Source organism: Ambystoma mexicanum, chromosome 10, assembly GCF_040938575.1.
Source record: "Ambystoma mexicanum isolate Mex_15411 chromosome 10, UKY_AmexF1_1, whole genome shotgun sequence".
Lineage (NCBI taxonomy): Eukaryota > Metazoa > Chordata > Amphibia > Caudata > Ambystomatidae > Ambystoma > Ambystoma mexicanum.
The window spans coordinates 1,439,379,552-1,439,401,525 of record NC_090932.1 but is presented as its reverse complement, the minus strand read 5'-3'; the positions used below and the strand labels follow the sequence as shown (position 1 = coordinate 1,439,401,525).

The 21,974-nt window shown below is 44.7% G+C and overlaps 1 protein-coding gene across 8 annotated transcripts in view; it reads right to left on the bottom strand.

Moving 5' to 3' along the window:
• Nucleotides 1-21,974, bottom strand: part of HECTD4 (HECT domain E3 ubiquitin protein ligase 4) — a 4,298,785-nt gene that overhangs the window by 3,284,491 nt on the left and 992,320 nt on the right. For all 8 annotated transcript variants that reach the window (XM_069619495.1, XM_069619492.1, XM_069619493.1 and 5 more), the window contains exon 23: nucleotides 3,669-3,773. In XM_069619495.1, the coding sequence (XP_069475596.1) occupies nucleotides 3,669-3,773 (105 nt within the window). The remainder of the gene's footprint in view (nucleotides 1-3,668; nucleotides 3,774-21,974) is intronic.

The following is a 21,974-nucleotide window of genomic DNA, read 5'->3' as shown; positions in this document are numbered from 1 at the left end:
TTGTGTCCTCATATGTGCCACAGGCCAGAAGCCTCCAGCTTCAAAGGGCCGTTACAGCAGGCGTTATTACCACATTTTGAAGGGCACTTGAGGATGTAAAGCCACAGTAAGTCAGCCCTTCCACAGTATTCAAACGTGCAGGCTATCCTCGTCAGACAAATGCTTTACTTTTGAAGCTATCCACCTTTGGCTACAACAGAATTTAGTATTCTATCCTTCATTTCAGCTCTGAAGAGCCTTGGGTTTCAAGTTGCTCCATGTCATACACACTTGGTAGCTTTTGGCGCCTTTTAAGATGGAGTTATAGAATCTGGCCTGGTGGAAAGATATTATGAAGCCACCCTAGTTGTAATGAACCCAATCTAGGTAAACGTGGAGAGCAGTCAAGGCTATTCTCAAGAGAGTGAGAGTGGGGTCAGAGGCCCTCAATGAGTCCACACAATATAATATACAATAATTCAATTTAGACAGTAATGTATACAAATATTTATTCTAGGCTTTCTACAAACACTGAAAAATGAAACTAGCAGGTTATATCGCACAATACTCGACATAATAAAGATATATACATTCACCAAAGGTTCATAAAATGCTTTCAAATGACTTGATAAACACAGGAGGTAAGATAATGCAGTATATGATAGAACCAACTCATAAGTGATTTCCCAAGCTTAAGCAGTCCAATCCCTAAGAAGAATGGGATCTGGTACCCAAATGTCACAGGAGGCACAATGCTTCTCACCAGGATTCTCTGCAGGCAAGTAAGAATGTACTTGTGTTGGTGAGGGGATGAACTATTCTTCAACAATTTTACTAAGGTAAATAAAGAATCTTTTATATTCCAGGAAATACTACCCAGGTTAGACGACCGAAAGGCAGTGGAATGGAAGGTTTAGGAGACAAAGCGACTTGTTCCCAATGTTATCCTATGGAGAACAGATGCAGTGCATTAACTTACCCGCCCTGACGCAGATGTTCCCAGATGACTTGATGGGTCTGCTGGTAGTCGCTGGAGGTTAATTTCCCACCGTTGGCTCTAGTGAGAGGTGTCCAGGAGCTGCAGGTGCAAGAATTCCTCCAGTCAGGTCAGTCCAGATGCAGATATGCAAGATTCACTGATGCAATCATCTTCAAGACACTTCACAGGTCGGAGGAAGGTGCGTTCCAGAGACTGTCTCCGCACAAAGGTATCCTTCCAGTTGGGGGTCACAGGAGCGCCCATAGCACAGAGTCCCTTGACGCTGAGATGTCAAAATTCAGAGGGAAGGTGACTTGTACCACAAGCTGGGGACTACCAAAGTTCTGGGTGCAACCACAACTTTTCTGGTGATGTAGTCCACAAGAGAGCTGGTCAGTCCACTGAGTGTTCCAGGGACACTTCGGAAATCTCAGGATGGCTGGATCCTCGAGAGGCACTAGTCTAGTTGGGTACATTATTCCAGGGGTTGAAGCACTGCTCAGGGTCTTCAGAGATTAGGTAGTACTACAGGGCTTCACACCAGGACACACGCAGGAAAGGGTGTCCGGCCTCTTTAGGAGTCTTCTTTGGATATTCAGTCAGCTGGTCTTATACAAGGGATTCTTGGCTCCAATGCTGATCTAAAGAACTGGTTTCAGGAGTCCTCTCATGCATAATTGAGGCTGGAGTAAATCCAATCCCACCAACGGAAAGGATCCGCACCATTGAAACAGCCAGTAATTGTCCAATCAGGGACAACTACTGGTATCACTCATGTCCCACACCTAGACTCCCTGGCACCACAGATGTGGAATGGGACTAGAAAGGCCTCACCCACTTCCAGGGCCACACACAAATGCATCACTAGTCCACGAAAGCAGCAGCTTTCCGGGGCAAGTGTATGACCTTATAAGGGATTTCATGACCTGGCAAGGCAGGAAGAAGACCACACAACAATGTGGCCAAGAACAAGCCAAAATTATGTGGCACAGGCATTTTAGGGCACTCGATCTTGGAATATGAATAAAGTTCAATGTTGACTGATAAGTTCCTTGAAGGCATGGCAAATGTTAACTTGTGTTTAGTTACTTTAAGGGGCAGTTATCAATCCCAAGAGTGTGCGAACTACAAGCTCTTTCAGCATCTAAGCAATGCGTTTTTTGAACAAGGACCCAGTAGTGCAACACAAAACCCTGCAACACCCCCTCGCCTTTTCTTCCAAATATGTGACGAGGTATAGACTAGGCAGGAGATACTATTCTCCACCTTGAATCGGATATGTCCATTTCTTTTGCATTCTCTTTGCCATACATTTAGTCAGTCACTTTTACCTCTTCTTACCTTGCAACCCTCTTGTTTTCTCTCCCATATTATTCACTCAACTCTACCGTTGACCCCAACCCTACCTTACCGCTAACCTTAACCATGTCCATTACCATATCAATGATCCGAAGATGCAGACAAAGTAAAATCAAGAAGTAATTGCAAGAAGTAGTAAATGTAGAATACATTTTATGGGCAAAATAAAGTGGGAAACCCAGTCCATCTCTGATATGGGCAACATGATCTTCACAAACTTGATGTTTGGCAGGCACGCCAATGTTATCGTTAACCATGACACACAAAAAAAAAGCACTCCACTACTCAGCCGCAATGGTCATCGCTTATGGCAGCCAGAATCTGGAAAACAAATGCATCAACAGGCAGTTAAGTTGCTGCTTGCATTCTGAAGAGTCACTTGGCATCCAGCACCCAAAGGGATCCATAACCATGCAGTTAGAGCCAAACCAGCAGCTGTGATCTTTTAGAGACATCTGTCTTTTGATGTTATTTAGAATGATTGTCTGTAGGCACTAATCCTAATACTCCATTTGCCCAATCTCCTTGGCTAGATTATGGATAAGGTCCAACGCCACCTTCCTGATCCTTGATTTGAAGTCTCCCATTAGAAGAATGAGAATGGGATGCACTCACCATATTTCTACTGCTCTTCTATTCCACAGTACCTATTTTCCAAACTCTCTATCCCTGCTAAGCAATCTATTTAATAGGTCCAGGCTAAGTTAGATGGAAACAGATTGGCAGATGGAGACAGGAGTGACAGAGCCAGGCACTGCCAGGCCTACATCCTAGCTCTTCAGAAACATCTCTGTTCTCAATTGGCAGTTATTCCATAAGCACTGCGGAAAGGTAACTGTGGACTAGATGCACAGTAGTTACTATCATACATAATTCATTCTAACCGGATGGCTCAGTACTTGGCAATCGTAACAATGTTATGTTAGTAGGGTTTAGTATAGTACAGCTTTTGCCATTGGCATGGCATCCTGGCACATTAGGTCATGCAAGCAAGAAGAAAGAAGAGGGTAGGTTTCTATTAGATTGTCTCTACAAGTTAGTTTGTGTATTAAAGTTGGCTGGGTGCACTTGTGCCTGAATGTGCTTTCTGTTCTGTAAGCATTAGGGATTTATTTAGCAAAGTAGATTCAAAGAAACTGCTCAAACTGCCAGGGTGCATTTCAAACAACTTTAACATTCTGCAAAGCAAGTACGGTTTTATTCTTCATCATCTAAAACATGTTCATGAACAACATATGCCAAGAAATATAAACGTACTGTACAGAAAATGTCACAAGTTAGGTCAAGTGGACACAAGAAACAGTAGGAAGCATCTGAGAGGGCATGCAGAAACAAAGATCAATGTATTCACCTGTGCTCTAACAGTGCATGAAAATCCCCACATTGCTTTGTCTGGAGTGTTGTGCTCGCGGCCACTTCTCATTTCAAAGGAGAAAGTAACTGTATCTCCTTCGACCTACACAAGAGAGAAGGAGACACATGAAAAGCAGAACATGTGTAACATTTGTGCTTTATCTTTAAATCTTCATCCAATCATTGTTGAATATTAAAGGAATAGTGCGCTCAAATAAATTATTGTCCCGAGGGTTCGGGCATGTGTTTTTAAGCATAGGTTGATCGATCGTACAAACATTTCCTATGCACCTTACCATAGTTTTCCTCTTTTTCTTTTTTTTTTTTTTTAACACATGCGAAAACAGGTAGCAGGGCGCGGCCATCTTGTGATAATCTTATCTGTTGCCGCATCGCCCAAGGAGGACTGCCCTGGCGGCACTAAATCATATCACCCGCCCCTGAGGCTGAGATCACTAGACATGTACTGCCCATTTCACAACGCCAATGCACTTGTGTCAACATTCTCTGCGCTTCGGCTAATGACGCGTCTCCATGGAAATGGCAGGACACCTCTTTCCTCATAAGTATAAACAGACCGATCTCATCAGACAACATACATCAGATTTGATTTTCCAATCGTTTCACTGTCTTTTTTTGAGAATTCTGAGCTTTGTTTCTGTGCTCTGGTCAGCTACCTTGGTTGCTTGTAGCATGTGCGAACAGATACTAGTACCATTACTATCAATTTCTTTTTTGCCCCATAATGGCAACAATACAGCCCTACCAGTACGAGCCAGAGTTTTCCGAGGCGGAATTACTCGAAAGAGAAAGATGCACAAACGATGGGGCTTCGGACGACAGTTGGGAGGAAGATTCAACAGATCAAGAGCCTGAGCCTAGTCGCATGGACGGCGTTTCCACCTGGTGTACCTGCAATCGGTGCGCGCTAATGCCAACCGAGGAGGAGAACTGCTGCCGCCGCCGAGAAAACTCTGCATGCTTGTCCTACATATCGGAAGGCGAGCATCGGCCGCAATGCATTACCGAGCTGCCAGACTTCAGGGCAGCCTGCCTCACACGGTCCGTGTTGAGGATTATGATGGTGCTTATGCACGAACTTCGAGCAACAGTTCGCCCTCGCAATCCAAGTAACGAGTTAGTGTACTCTAGTTGTGATGTCACTTAGGCCATTATCATTTCATGGTTGTCTCCTATATTGTCTTAACTTTGATCTATGAATGGCAAACTAATGTAGTCTTGCAATTCTAAACATCACTCGCAATTTGGGGAAATCACAGTGGTCTCCTTATTTTTATTTCATGTACAGCCATGAAGCAATATTTCTTTGTGTCCCAAATGTAATGGAATGCATAGTGGTTCAATATTGTAGTGTCTAAGTAACCTTTGCACTGGCAACGATACATGATTTGTCATTGTCAACTGAGGTTTAATACACTTATCTTGTTCACTTAAAAACAGTTTGTATCTTTCTCTTTAACAGGTGGTACAGGCTGGTGGCCTATTGTTCATTTACATGGCGGCTTCATGGGAAGCTTAGACACCGCTTTCGACGAGTAATACTGGCTTGTGTCGTTGGTGCCATTAGAGAAACTTTGCCCAGTGACAGCGGTCAGTACAAGGGATTTTCCCTCACTGTGCTGCAACCAGAATTTTATAATGTGTAGTACATTTGTGCCATCAAAAAAAATCAGCAACAAAATAAAACACAACAGAACTTTTATCAATGGTTGTTTCAGTTTTTCAGTGAATCAAGTGTGTCTCCATTCAGCAGTGTTCCAGCCCTTCTCTGCACGCCGCAGGCCCATCCATCCCCCCTCCATTATCAAAGGCAGTTGGTACCAGTGGGTGTGCGCTGCCAAAGGGGGCTGGCAGGGGTTGGAAGGGCCAAGGTGCCAAACACCATGTACACTTCAAAAGGTATCTTATGCGCAGGGGTCACTGTTAACATGCCCTCCTCAGACCCGTGTCTCCAGGCAGGATCCCCTTGAAGCAGGCCGCGCCCCTGCAATCCACATAAAACCATGCCATATACACGTCATTCATTTACATACACACCCACTTTTCTAATTCTTTATAAACCAGTTGATATTTATCATGAGAACATCTTTGAGCACTGCAAGTCAACTCGTGAACAAGCTACCTGAGAACTTCTGTGACCACTGCGAGTCAGCTCGTCATCGTGCAACCTGTGAACATCTCCCTGTTCACCTGCTATTAACTACCCTGCTTGCTGAATCTAACTGTTTGTTGGTCAAGGTAAGGGCAGGTCACCTATTCATATCTCCTAGATCTTTACCTTGATCTTTACATTTCCATCTATTTCGAACAAACTTACCCACTATTGTAATGTTCATTCATCTCATTGCCATTGACAGGAGTTTAATTTGTTAGGTTACAGATATATAGCAATTGTTATCAGTGTCAATTGGGATCGAATTGCATCCTTCGGGGACTGTGTTTAACATGTTACAATTTGCGTCACATCAATGAATTGTGTATGAAAGTTATCCAATAATACAGCCGGCTACAGTAGAAAAGGTTTTGCTTCGGTGATCAAGGGTTTGAGTGAGGCAACAATGTTAATTACTTCTTGGGTGGATACTTGGGTAAATTTGAATCGCTGTAGTGGTTTCGGCTAGATGGTGGTAGGTTTGAGTGTGGTCTGCTGTGGAATCAGGGTCTGGTTTTTAGCTGCTACTTTCTTTTGCAACAGAGGGATTTTATTTGTTAAGGCTTCTTGAATTTTTGTGCACCAGGTTTTGTCCTTGATACAGTTATCAGTCGAGGGGATGGGAGATTCAAGTCTCTTAAAATGGTAAATAGTTCTCTGGAACTAGGACTAGCCTTTTCCATCCTGGTATTATAGGTTTCTTGTTTAGCTATCAGAATCTCTTCTTTATATATGGCTGAAATTTTGAGCAAGATATCTGTTGTCTGGGGAGGGGTTATTTCTTCATGATGTTTCACATTTTCTTTTTTCGTTCCTTGGGGCTTTCAGATTCGGGATGAACCCCGAATTGAGGTGTGCCTTAGGTTTGCTTTTGTGCATTTTTAGAGGGGCAATGTTGTCTAGCGCCGTGGTCAAGGTTTGGCTATAGAGGTCCACCAAGTCGGAGGAGGCAAAAGGGGGCACGAGTAAAAGTTGGAGGAGAGGCAAAGGTTTATCTGCAGTAATATTTCTATTCCTGGTAGGCATTGATGGGGCAGTGAGGTAGTCCATTTTGGGAGGGGTGCAAGCTTGAAGGTTAAATGACAGGAGGTTGTGGTCGGTCCAAGGTTGAGGCTCAATAGAAGTGATGGTTGTGCTGCAATTAAGGTCCAATATCCGGTTGAGGATTCTCCGTTTGACATGGGTGGGTAGAAGGACTCTGAGTAAGGCCAAGCTCCGCTAAGAAGTTGGCGATGGAGGTAGCATGAGTGTCAGTAGGGTCATTGAAAACTAGATTAAGGTAGCCTAATAAAATGATTTGCGAGGAGGGTTTTGTGTTGGTGGACAGGAGTGCATTGATTTCTTCCTCGAAGGAGCTCAATGTTCCGGGAGGTCTGTAGATTCGATGCATTGTTATGGTTTTGTAGTTAGTGAGGGGGAGTTTTACAGTTTACATTGATGTAATAACAGACACTCGCAAGCGACGCAACCACCAATATCCCTTCTATCCCAATGGTGAGCCCTACCGACCCGCACAAAGTGAAATAGTATAGCGTTGCATAAGTCCACTTTTCAAGAACTAATTTTCCATTCCATTGTACTTTTTTCATACATTACATACAGTTTCATTTCCGGAGTCAACATCAACCTCATACACATACCAAGTAATTATATTACACTACACTACACTTTGTATGCGATTGAACTACTTGCATGTGGTATGCTTTCAATGTAAACATATCAAAATGTATTATGTGCAGAAATGGCTTTTTGTACAAACTGGCAGGTATGTGTGTGTACCATTGTATGCATTTCAGTTCAGTATGTACCTTCTTCTACATTGCATTTTTTCTGTTCTGTATTAAAACAAGTGCTGTATTATAGGTGGTTGGTGGAACTTCGACTACTATCTCATCCTCCTTTGGAACATTTTAATCACTAGGTTTTACAGGGTGACCTCAAATAAAGTCCATGCTTGAACTCGGATGGATATCAGCTGAAATATGAACTGAATGTTATGATCAAGTCACATACACTCGATTCTAGGTTTTATCCATACTAACTTTCTATTTCTGTTGTGACAGCAACCCTAACAGTATATGGGTCAAAGTGTATGTAAAATACGTAGCTTGCAGGTGCTCTGTCGAATGCAAACTTTGATTGTGCACTTTGGCTGACATTGTATTTTTTGTATATTAATCTATCCAAGGAATGTACTCCAGATGTGGAATTAGACGAGGCGCATGGAACCGAGGTATACATTTATGAAGTAAAATTGGGCATCACATTGCATTCCGAATACATTTTCATTATGTCGAAATGTTTTCCAGTCTATCTAGTTGTTTTCGATTTGTAGATATGTAGTTATGTTTGTGTTGAAATTAACTTTGCTGTATTAAAACCATACACAAATGTTTTTTTACAGCTTCATATCGCCGTCTGCAAAAAGAAGGCCACCGTTTCGAAGCAAATTAAGAAACCAAGGGTAAAAAAACATACCAGTGTGTTTTGCACCAGCTTTTGAGCAGATATTTTTGTCTTTCTAGGTTTTTTAGTTGCAATATTGGATGTTCTGTATGTGTGCAATAAATTCAGCATCTTCTTCTATTTATTCTTTTAAAAGCCAAGAAGTAAGATGAGTATAAGGACGCAGACATTGCTTGTAACCAAAGATGTCGCTTGCCAAACCCATTTCACATTGGAGCAACTAATATCTCAGGGCGCAGCGTGGCACAATCAACAAGCAGACTAGTGATGCATTTGTCCAGTGGGCGGAAAATGAATGGAATGTCACATGCAACCCTTACAAAGTCAGCCTGGCCCATTGCTACTTTGTGCCAGGTCGAACACATGAAAATGAAGAAAGTGATGATGCATACCAACTTCTTGCCGACCCCTTCACACAATCTACACCTGCTAAAACAGTTCTACCAAAAACACATTCAAAGTTAGCTGTTTCTCCAATTCATGTTATATTATCACATCATGAACTGACAGAGGTTGAAGCTTCCAACTAAATTGACCGATTATCTTGCACAAGTTCTCGACTTCAGTTTGCAAAGTCTTGAGGATTTGTCCACCACCGTCGATTCACAAAAATCAGTACTGCAGGACGATTGGCTACTAAAGGAGCAAAAGTACATTGTGTTCGATAACTGCCTGAAAGAGATAGTGCACATGCTCAAATGTGAACATACAATCGGGGCCAAGATATGCAGGGAGCCATTGGTGAACATGTCTCGCATATTACAAGGCACCAACCTGAAAATCCAAGCAACCCGTATCCACCTCCATAATAAATTTACATGGCCTGCTCAACCGATGCTCTGCAAAGTGCCAGCTGAGAATCTACTTTGTTCAGCAGCTTTACTGTTCAGCGGATCGACTTTCAGCAAGATTTCCAGTTTTTGTCAGTTTGTGGGTCTTGAGTTCCTTGCTAAAACTCAATACTAAAAATACCAAGGGGAATTCTTATTCCCTGCTATTAGTCATGCTTGGAATGTCGAACAGAGGTCAATGGACTGTACATTCTCTGGCAAACGTTTCTCGCTAGCTGGCGATGGACAGTGTGACAGTCCAGGATTTTCCACAAAGTACTGCACTTACCACTTTCAAGACATGGAAAGTAAAAAAATGTTGCTCTGTGGTGGTGCAGGTGTCTGAATGTTCATCGTCTGTTGCCATGGAGAAATATGGTTTAATCAAATTCATTCAACTTCTGCAATCCAGGGGAATGGAAATAGACGTGATAGCCATCGACAGGGACGTTTCAATAGTGAAGGCCATGCGAGAGCAGTTTCCACACATTCAGCATCAATTTCATGTATGGCATGTTGCAAAATCAATCAATACAAAAATTACAGCTGCTGGGGAAAAAGAAGGGTTCGGAAAATCTTATAAAATGGTGTCAGTCCATCAGCAACCATCTTTGGTGGAGCTCCAAAACTTGACATATCTGTGGAAATTCTACTTGAGAAATGGTCATTGATGCACCACTGTACCAACGTACACGCATGAACAGAAAACCAAAATGTCCACGAATGTGCACATGGACCGTTGTCGAAGGAGGAGGAATGGAAGAAGTGGTTGGTGCCATGTTCACCTCCACACAAAGTACTTGAAAAGCTTGTGTACGATAAAATGCTTTCGAGAGACCTGAAGGGGCACACCGGTTTCTGTCACACTGGAGATTTGGAGGTGTTCCATAGTATGTGCCTAAAGTAGTGGCACAAGAGGTTGCACTTCGGCATAGATGTTATGGAGGCGAAAAAGAAGTTTGCATATTAGCAGTACTTGCACATAACAATAACATAAGTAGGCATCAAGCGAGAACCTCAGGAAAATTGGGGCCTTTACAAAATGAAGCAAACAATGGGTGGCCAAGCCAATATACGAGCAAATGATTTTTGAAATTTGTTAAAGATCTTACATTGACTGTGTTGGCCATGCATACTCATGGACTGGATTTTGTTCCCAGGACCCATACAATGCCACAAAACATTGCAAACGAGCTTTGTCCTCCAAAATACAAAACTGTTAATAATGCGCAGTTCTAGATTAAATGATTTGTAGCTCTCTGTAAAATGCATTCACATTCACATCTGGAGGTGTTATCAATGCCAAATCAAATGCCAAAAAAATCAAATTTTAATTCAAAAGAAACTAATTGAATATTACACCCCTTGCTCAAACTCTCCTATGTTAAATGTGATATCCCACAGAGTTATTGGTTTATACTGTGCCTAGTATAGGAGTTTCACTAGATCATACAAATATATTGTCCAGTTCATTCTAGTATGCGATTTCTTACAGAAAAAAAAGTCACAAAAGTTCTCTCACTACAGAGTGAAGGTTGGTGCCTTTGGAAAGGCCTAGACAGAACCAGTGCTCTAGACACAGTGAGAATCTGGATGAAGGTGAGATCATTGGAGGCACAAGACTCCAGGATAGCAGACAGTCAGACATTTGATGTTGGCTTTGTGAGCCTGTGCCATCCAGATATGCTCAGACTTCTGAAAACTTCTCTGACGCCAAGGACACACACTATTTGAGTAATATGAACCAATTCTTCAATGCCTCATGCCCCTTCCTGACTCGGCACAGACATCCCAAGAAGAACCGTTTTTTTCATTCAAACATGTTGATACACTGCTAAGGGATGTGCTAGGTCACCTGTGTTGCATGATGGTTACAGAGAGGGCTGACCCAGGAGCCTTTTGGAAGGCCATAGAGCTAGTGACGAGATCACACACAGTGTCTGAACATACACTGTTCATTGGTAAGACAGTGTACATAAGAATATTACATAGGGGGGCGGAAGACTACAATTGTGTTTTTGATCATCCGTATAGTGACTTCAGCGTGTGTAAGCTAGGATCATCTCTCCATGTAGTTAATGCTAAGGTCTATCTGACCCTCACAAGTTACATTGAGAAAGACACGGTAATATGGTAGAGCCGGCTACTCCATCAACAGGTAATCTGCTTGATTGAATGAAACATTTCTGGAGGAGGGTGAGATTAGCTTTATTTGGAATTTCCTTTGAGGACTGATACACTTGTGTGTTGCATCAACACATAATTTATGAATGTAGACACGTTAACGTGGCGTAACATATCTTTACATGGATATTCCAAGCTGTGCTTCCTGTTCTGAAACACTGCACCACCTCAATGCATCCGTTTTTCCAGCATTCTTTGTCGAAATCGAAAGTTAAACGTCTCTGCCTTTGAATAGTTCAAGTGCCTTATTGTAATTTGGCCTTGAAAGCTAAGCTGCATTTGCTCAAAGGACAAATTGTGGGGAATAGAAAAAAAAAGATAACTACAACTATATTGGGAGCGGACATGTACCACCACGTTAGTGTGAAAGTGTGTGATACATAGTACAGAGCAGTTGCTCATGGACCAACCATGGAATTTCCAGAATTTAAGTACAAGTTTACCTAACATTTTTATTGGGATTAAAAACAAGTAGGGTGTTGTGCAGTATGCATAATAATTAATTGAAGGTGGGGTAAACATTGTGTGTGTGTACTCTGATCGCTTTTCGAATGGTAATCTTGCGAGCTTTGTTACAATGACATCGCTCCGGGGTTCAAGCTGAATGGTTGCTATGTTTGTTCTTCGTTTTCTACATGTGGTTCTCCATTACATTGGGAGCTATACCTGCTTCACAGTGCTCAAATTGTATGCAACTCGTGGTCTCAAGCAGCAAACCATGTTTGCATTTGTGTGTTAAATATTGGTTGTGTTGTGCTTATGATTAGGTTAAAAACAATTATAAGTTATACGGTAACTTGTTATATTAAAATAAAGAACAGCTACTGAAATGTATTTTTATTGTGTTTTGTTCGCAGATACTTTGTACAGTACTGCCTGTGCCATAGCTTCCAGGTGCTAGCAGATGGCTTCTGGAATCAACAGTGGAGGATTACCATAAGCAGAGTTTTTTCAATCGGCGTTATGTGGGACAATCGATATGGCCCTATATGTCCGTTTGTGTTTCCGGTAATAAGGAGAAACATGACAGCATTCATGATACAAGAAAACGGAGAAGCGAGAGCGTTGCGCTTTGAGAGTGCAAAAATTACATGTCTTCTCTCACACTGAGCACCAAGGGGCGTCACTGAATTGTTTTGTTGTTTGTGCTATATGGCAAGACAAGGACACAAAAGGACAAAACATGGAGTATTCATCGTAATCTGCGTAGCTCGAGAGTCGTGCGATTGTCGCCAACTCTAACTTACCTGCTACATTAAAAAATCAACTGGATAAGAGACGGGGCTCTGAATCTATTCCAGGTCAATCACCTGAGTTCTCTCCAAACTACAGAAGCAGCCAAGTATCCTGCACTGAAGAAACAGACTTGTGGAATCACCAGAGACGCTTTGTAAGGTATTACACCTTTCACCCTCTGCTGACCCGTCGGACCACCTTTTTCTGCATCGATCAAGAAGACCTGCCAAGGAACTTCGTCCCTTTGGAGTAGTGGGAACTACTACTTTAGCTCCCCCTACTTACCTGCCAAATGAGCACCCTTTGGAAGTCTTCCTGGGACATCCAGTAAACTGTCCAGCTCCACCTCGGGGTATGCTGCAGAATCACTGCGGTCTTGAGTTGAAACCCGAGACTTGGGACATCGCTTGCTTGTGGTCCCATACCCTCTCCTGCCACATTTCGTAGCCCTTGCTCCTCTGGGTCCCGATTTAGCAGTGTGTGTAATGCTGCACACATCTGTGATTCCTTAATCACTACCTGGTGGTGATGGTCACTGTAGGTGTCTTGCGGACCTGCTCTCCTGTGCCCTGAAGCCTGCGGCCCCAGAATTTTCTCCTTCAGAAGCTGAGAAAAGGCAACCTGTTTCCTGGAGTTTATAATTTTGTGTGAACATTCTTTGAAAAATAAAAGCACTTGCACCATTACAGACTACTGTTGATGTATCATTGAAATATTATATACGGAAATGCTATCTAGGGCAAGACAAAAGGTACGCTCTATGTGTGGATGTCTGTGATTATCTTGTGTTTATCTTCCTGTTTCTGCGTGATGTGGCACGTTGAGGTTTGCTGGCCACGAACGTAATGAAAATAGGTGGAGCAGATCTTTGGGACAAGTGATGTCAGCTTCGGGGGCGGGTGTTTTGATTTATTGCCGTGAGTGCACTTGAACTTAGGGTGATCGATCCACGGATAAGATTAGCACAAGATGGCCACGCACAACACGTTTTTGCATGTGTAAAAGTGAGGAAAACCAAGGTAAGATGCATCGGAAACATTTTTTACGATCGATCACCGTATGCTTATAACGACTTGCCCGAAACGATTGGGACAATAACATTTTTGAGCGCACTATTCTTTTAACTTGTACTTTGTTGCCACGATCTGAGGTGCAAGCCATTAAATGCCAATGTACAGTTGATAGTTTAAATAATCCTGTATGAACTGCAAGCTGCTAGCTAAAAGTCCTTTAATTTTAAGGAAAGGCCATCAGGGAGAGAGCTCTGCTTTCATATCGCACCGTATGCCGGCAACTGCAGTTTGGACATAACATGATTGCCATTAATTTACTTTGGTTTCTGTCTGAAGCAGGTCTAAAACCTTAGTCCGGAGAACCCCAGCTGAACAACTCGCACAACATCCATATGCACAGAAGACCCACATATCCCTCTGGGGTGATCTACATCTCATAAAACTGACAGACTGAAATGATGTGGGCACGGTGCCCTGGGTTTCTGCATTTCAGTGTCATCCAAAAACTCCACTATCATCATGAAGACCGTTAAACCATGAAGGCACGTCCCTGCATGCTCACAGCAGAAGAAATACAGCCCGCTAGGGAAAAAAGCCCAAGACACATTTGCAAGGATAACAAGTATTTATTTATACAAAATAGAAGTGCATCAGCAAAGAACTCTGCTGCTGCCAAACGTTCAGCGTTCCGTAGGCATGTGCAGCACATTACAGCACATTATAAGCACTAATGACGTCATGACATAGTACAATTCTAAACTACGGATTGGAAGAGCCCTATAAATGTAGGTCCTGCTCCATATGGGATGCCAGGCCATTGGTCTGTCTTCATCGGTCCATCTCCTTCCACGTGGGCGATGCTGGGCTCGTCACCCGAGGTGAAGTTGGCCTAACAATTAATTGGCGACTAACCCAAACGATGTTATTTTATCGTTGTAAGATGCACCTGGAAGATACAGGGAGGGGCTTGTGGGGCGAGACAAGGTCACACTAATTCGCATGATTCACTCGCTCTCAGACAGGTCAGCAACTCCCAAGGTCATTCACCTTTGTTTTTGGCTATAATTTGTTGCCACCCTGAACCTAGCTGCACAAATCACGTGACCCATTTCTGAAGGCGCGACAGCCTTGCTTTCTGATCTTAGTGATCAATCGAGGGGTGCAAAAGTTATGGTCGGTGGTCTGGGTTTGGGTTTGGATGGTACTGTGCAATACAGGGGTCTCAGGATAAAAGCACTTTATTTCTTGTGGGGGATTATTGGGGGCAGGAGGGCCTTGCTATCTGTTACGTGGGATGGAACTGCCAAGAGGTGCTCTGCTATCTTCTCATGATCTTGCAGGGCGCGTTCTTCCCAGGGCGTGCGGGCCTAGCACTTTTGGAACAATGGAGGATCTCATAGATTCTGAGACCTGGTGGGGGTGGTGTTCGCGCTCATGCAAGGGATCTAATATGAGCACACATAATGCTGTTCGCTGCGCATGGACCTAAATTCTAAGATAGCTGCCGTTCACCAAAATCGGGTTCACACGCACATCTACCTTATAGCTTGTTATGCATGCACTAAGGTGATTGCGCACCCTCCTTTATGTGTACCCCCTGCTCCCTGGATGTGCCCTCTTAGCGTTTTTTTCTCATTTTGTATCGCCTACGGGGGTGGGAAGACCCTCTCTCCTTCCCAACAACCAGAATTCCTATTTTGGGGATTTGGTGGCCAATTTTTAGTGCCCCTCAATATTTAGCTCCCCCTGTCTTTTTTGTTTCTTTGATTTCTTTCTGGAGGCCAGAGGGTATTCTCCTAATGTCCACCTGTCAGTACGTCCCGTGTCCCCTTATGTAAAGTATATGGCATTGCGGCCTCTCGTCCCATGGTTGCCCAAGGTTGCCTCTCAGGCTAACCATTTCTTCCCTAAGGTAATTTTATGATCCAACACAGGTTTTTGGGAGTAGGCTGATGGCCGCTGCATTTTTGTTTGGGCTTCACCAGGGGTGCAAGCTATTTTACCACATTCATAGCCCAATTTACCTTTTTGGTAGTTATTGGGTACCAATGATTTTTTTGAAATCCTCTTCTCCGACATTGTGTGTTCCGGGCTTTCCTTTGTCTAAGCGAGCATGAGATAGACTTAAAATGCCCATTCTGACACATTGTCCCTTTGTGAGCACACAATGGCAGCCTCCATATTGGTCCAAAGTGGTGTAGGGCAGTGTAGGACTCAACTATAGCCCTCACTTCCTGTGGGGGGGTGGCTAAAACCAAGTGGCAGTCCTACTGGCCAACTGGTGATTGATGACCTGACCCTTTATTCCAAAGCCCGTTTAGTGATTCACCTTTGTGCCCGACGAGTATTTTAGCAGGGGTAGTATTTGGTCCTACCCCTGCTTCCCTTCTTGCGGCTTAGTTCCTGTAACTTGGAGGTGGCAGGTCTACTGACCTGTTGAGGAAAGAGTTTTCCTTCCGTATTTAGCATTTTTAAAGCCCTCATTTGGCAATACTTGCTAAGTGCAGTGGCTTGGGCAAATCCCGGTTTGAGTTATTTGCTATTAAGAGGTCCAGATCGGGCTTCTTAAAGACTCCAGTTTATTACCCCTTTTTGGCTGGGCTAAGTGTTACGCTCACCTGGTATCCAAAGGGACGCCACCCAGCCGGGTTACTCGCTGGTATGCTTCTCAGCTTTGCCCTGATGTGGTCTGCAGGGAAGGTTCTGCCTGAAAATACAGGAGGACTGTGTTCAAGACTGACCGACTGGGGTAAGTATCCTCCCTCTACCCCCGTATGATTTCAGTCCCTCTGGCGCCCTCTCCTCACCTTGTGGTAGAATTAGGCATGCTCTCCGTCCTACCTTCTTTGCAGGGGCGCGTTGTCTTTCAGGGGCGAATGAGGTGCAGTTACTTCACCGACGCCGGCCCGTTTGATATTGTTCAGGTAGGTTTTATTGCTGTTCTTTAGTTTTGTTGCTATCCTGCATGCCTTTCTTTGTTTAAAATGTCTGTTTTTCTCTCCCTTAGATACACGGAACTGGCTTGGTTGAGCCCCGCTGGTAAATGATGGCGCATTAAGAGCGCTATGATGCAGTAAGTAAGCGCTATGCGCAGCGCTGCAAAGTCTTGCCTTTGCTAACCTGCGTTTTCCTTCCTTGTAGGTTGCGGTGTTCTTCAGCGCGAGTGGAATGTCTGGAGTGGTGCCAGCCGAGAGGTGACCAGCCAGGTAAGCCTTTTGAGCAGTTTGTAATTTGTAAATGTCTCTACTGCTTTCTTTAATGTTGCCTCGATCTTCCTCTTTCAGGTCGTTCTGTCCGGGAGGCGCGCAGATTCGAGGAAGTTGTTCTCAGTAGCTGCGAGTGTTTGAAGATGTAGACTGCAGGTAAGATGCTGCTGCTAATGATGTTCCTTTTGTCTCCTTGCAGGTTCTGCTTCTCCGAGGTAATAGCTGGACACGGTGAGCGTCACGTTGCAGGCTGCAAAGTAATGCAAAGCGTGTTGTATTGCTCAGGTGTGGTTTAAATAGCCCCAACAAAATAGTCCAGGTAAAGTAGTCCCTAGGCTACCATACCCAAAACACTAGACCGCATAGCTTGGCTCTTAGGAACCAAGCTATGTGGATGCCTCCATGTTGGCTGACAATACAACAAAGTAGTTCCCAAGCACATTGTTTTTCATGGTGTATGAGCCTGGCGCCATAGGCGCCAGGACTGGCTCCATGAGGGCTTTTGAAGAGGATGCCAGGCTCTAGAGGTCCGAGTCCTGACTCCACCTGGCCAATGGGTTTGCCGGAGGGGGTTCTGGACGAGGGTCGTGACACTAAGCCCTCCATTTTGGAATCCATTCTTGACTGTTTTACTGCCAACCCTTCCATTTAGTGTTAGATGTTGTATCATCCGGAGAAGATGGAACTAAAACTGCCTTAACAAAGACGAAAATCTATCTCACACCCTGACTTACAGTAGTCACATGGTTGCATTGAAAGCAGAAAAGGAGTGACAATGACAAAGGGGGGGGGGGGGGGGAGGGGAATAAGTACTACAAACATTGTAAACCCTGATTGCTATAGATGTAAATACAAGATAGTGCATGAATTGGACAGCTCCCATACCACATAACAGTAATTGGATTGATACATTGTGGGATACACTCTCAATTTGATCCTTAGCCCGTCTTGTTTACAGATATGGGTTTCTTGGAGGGCTATTACCTCTGGGCGTTCTATCGCCAGGTATTGTTTCAGTTTCTTCCACATAGTATGTTAGAAGCTTAAAGTGTGGTCCCAGATCACTTCCCATCCCCTATAATCTACTTTTGTCCGACCCACTACGTTTTGAAGCATCCCCCTCATATGTTCAGATTTTGGAACCCCTCATGCTGCCACCCCTGTACTTTTGCGTGCCTGTGGATCTGGTTCTCCCCTTCCTCCTCCCTCCAGAAACATTTCCCCACCTCAACCCCATCCTCAGCCCCTTAGCCGTCTCCCACAACCTCCCTTCGGGAGCGAGCCAAAGTTCCTAACAAGTCTGGGGGAACCCTTTACCCGAGATCGACTCACCTGTAGGACCTAGAGATATTGTAGGTAGGGACCAACTAAACCCTACTACAAGCTCAAGGACCCGGCCAACACCGACCACCCCTCCCCCGCACACCCAACTCTGTTGCAGTCCGGGCCAAGTCGGTATGTATATTGGCCCTCTGTCATCTTTGTGGATTCACACGTCGTGGTTCATCGTGCCTAGTGTGCGCGTTACGCTTCCGTGTGCCCGCTGCTTCATGTGGAGGATCCCAGCTTTTTCCTGGTCGGGATACTTTTCCTTCCCTCGTTACCATTGAGTCTTTCAGAAATTTGCTGAGGAATTCTAGTCTGGTCAGTTCTCTATCTTTCTAAGTACCAATTTCGATTGGGTGATATTGTATGTAAATATTTCAAAAAAAGTGCTGCAAACTCTCATCCCAGAACAGTTTATCATGCCATGTTCTTTCTGGAGAGGAGAGCCTGCTACCATTTTTTAAAATATTTGCACGGCACTTGTGGTTGGTAACCCCGAGTTACCTGGGGGCAACCAGACGTGGACTCCCTGCTCACTGTGCTGAGAGAGGCACAGCTTCACCTCACTGATGAGGCCCAACAAGGCTGAAGCACGTGTATGGGTTTGCTGTTGGTACTCTTGTTCAGGGAGGAATTGCCATAGCATTTTGGTGCTGGACTGCCCATGTGGGCTGGACAAAGACTGATATGCAAATGAATATTTCCCATCTGTGAAAAGTACAGTGAGCAAAAAGAGTGTGCTGCAAACTCTCATCCCAGAACAGGTTATCATGCCATGTTCTTTCTGTAGAGGAGCGCCTGCTACCTTTTTTGAAATATTTGCAAGGAACTTGGGGTTGGTCAAACTGAGTTACCTGTGGGCAACCAGACGTGGACTCGAGAGGCACAGCTCCACCTCACTTATGAGGCCCAACAAGGCTGAAACATGTGTATGGGGTTGCTGTTGGTACTCTTGTTCAGAGAGGAATTGCCATAGCATTTCAGTGCTGGACTGCCCATGTGGGCTGGACAAAGACTGATATGCAAATGAATATTTCCCATCTGTGAAAAGTACAGTGAGCAAAAAGAGTGTGCTGCAAACTCTCATCCCAGAACAGGTTATCATGCCATGTTCTTTCTGGAGAGGAGTGCCGACTACCTTTTTTGAGATATTGTATGTAAATATGTGCTCTGTAAAGTGCTTTGGATAAATGCGCTTTATAAATAACATCATTATCATTAAGTACCTTTCTCCATTCTCCGGGTTTCTTCCTTAGTGGGGCCCATATCTCGGTTGGTGAGGCCTCTTGGTTGGCCTCTTCCAATTGTAGTATGGACATTCCCTCCTTGCAGGTCGTAACTCAGTGTTGTCTACCCTCCCAGGTAAACAGGAGGACAAATAGGAATGTCCATTTATACTTTATTTTTGTATAAGAGCCCTTGTCACTGGGCCCATCGCCCGACGTTTGCTCAATGTTGAGTGCGCTAGGTCCTGAAAGAAGAGGATCTCTGCCCCGTTCATCAGTAATTGTGCCGGCCGTTTACGCCGCGTACATTATCCGCTCTTTCAGGTTGTAATTCATCAGTGCTGCTAACACATCTCTCGCTCTGGCACCTGGTTCGATCCTCTTGGGGCCCACCCTATGTATTCGGTCAATTGGGATTGACTCACCCGGGCCTCCTCCCATGATTTCCCTAAAGACATTTTCCACCGACTCCTTCAGGTCATTACTCTTGATGTTTTCCGGAATGTTCTCAATTTGAATATTTGACCTCCGGGAACAATTCTCCAGGTCCTCACGTTGGATTTCTAAATTTTGTGCCACTCTCGACAGGTTCTCTCCAGGAGTTAGTCATTCTTCTGTGAATCTTCAACCAGCTCCTGTATGGCATTTTTGTTGGGATCTATCCGGACCGCCTTCTCATTTCCTGCATGGTGTGCTTCATATCAGCCTTCATGTCCACGAATTGCACTTGCAGGGACTCAGTCAATTTGGTTTAGATGTCCATGAAGCATTGTTGCATCTCCTCCCTGCTCATCACCATGTCTGGGGAGCTGTACGGTCCTGTATTTCATCCGTCTCCCGTAAAGTGATTTGACTGTTCCTTCTGCTCTCCTGTTTCCATCAGTGTTGTAAGCTTCCCTCCTGTTGTCTCTGTGGTGTTTTTGTGTTGGCCGACCCATCCTTGGGCTTATTCGCCAGCATTGGATCTTTCATAGATTCACATGCTGTGAATATTCCCCGTGGTCAGGCTGGGAATCCTCGTAACAGAGCAGTTTAAACTTAAACTGAAAACATTCAGTCACTTTTGAGCTCTATCATTCATTTTGGGTCATACTGCTCACAGCCAATAGGAACAACTCCTTTAACTCCTCCCCTGTTGGCCATCTTTAGATTTGTTATCACATGTTAGTGTAGGGAGTGCTCAAAAATCATCTCTTCAACATTTCTATAAATACATTTGGAAATTAACTTCTTTTTTCCCAAGATAAATATATATTTTTTGACGTCTGCTCGATGACCGGTTTTGGCAGTGACAATGCTACCTACGTGGACCGCTCCTGCCGTTGGTAATCTTTGACGAAGTTTTGTGTGCGCAGTTGGGCCTACCTCATGGCAGAACCCACAAGGAAGAGCCAGGTCAAGGTCTGTGCCCGCTGTGGAATGAAGAATGTCTACGTGGATCATCACCAAGACTGCCTCTGATGCCTTCATCATGTCATGTCATCCAGGACTGCAAAATCTGCCAGTCATTCTCCAACAAGACGCTGAGGGAGCTTCACTTTTATCTCATCGCGTGGTTCGAGGGCGCCAGCAAGGTCTCTGACTCCCCTTCCGTACAGAGTCATGCCTCGTTACAACAGGGCAGCAGAGCCCAGCGAACCACCTCTAGTAAGTGGTCTAGGTCGTATGAATTCCACGCCGCCAGCAAGAAGCTACATAAAGACCCCTCCTCCTCACACAAGGAGTGGTCTTCACCAAATGTCAGTACCCAAGGGGTGTCGGCAGAAGAGAAGAGCCAAGGCCCTTTCCATTGCCCCAAGGAGGCAACGTCTAAGTCCACGTCGAAGTCTGGTGGCCACTCTTCGCCTTCAAGGTCCAAAACAGGCTCGTCGTCGAAATCTGTGACAAGGCTATCACCGTCGACGACCAAGCCTCCCTCCAGGTCATCTACCGCACGCAGTCAACAAAGCCGTCGACCGCCACGACTACCGAGTCATCGACAAAAACGTCAACCACCACAAAAATCCCACACACAGCATCTACGGCTGCGATACCCTCCTCAAGGTAATGGATGGCCTTGTCGACGGGCACAAGTGGTTCCCTCCACACTAGGGTCACCAGAAAATTTTCACCAGCATAGTATCTGCATTAACAACCCCTCCACGGGCATCATTTCCCAACCTTGGGGTGGCCTTGCTGCCGGGTGGTATTGTGGTGTCAGAGCCAAGTCTATCCCAATCAGATCGGGAGCAAACAAAGGAGGAGGACATCATGTCACTGCCGTCGTCGCCAGCATGCAGGACATCACCTCCAAGAAGTTCACCACCGGGTGAGGCAAGCCTGATCAGGCTCCCACCTTCACCCCCTCTGCATTCAGCTCAAGCCATCCATTTACCACAGCCATCATTGCCTTCACAAAGAGACAGGTCACTGGACATTTTATCTACTCTAACCACTCTGGTGGCAACCTTGCAACAAGGTCTGCCTGCACCAGCCCCAGTTACTGAACCTATTAGGCAACCTCGCAACAGATGTTCCTGTGCCTTCCAAGGAAATGGATAACATCCCTCTTCCCCCCAGAAGGGGCAAGCACCAGTGAGTACCACAGAGGCTGTCAGATACTGGGACAAAGATCCTGATGAAGAGGGTCTCCACACACACTACC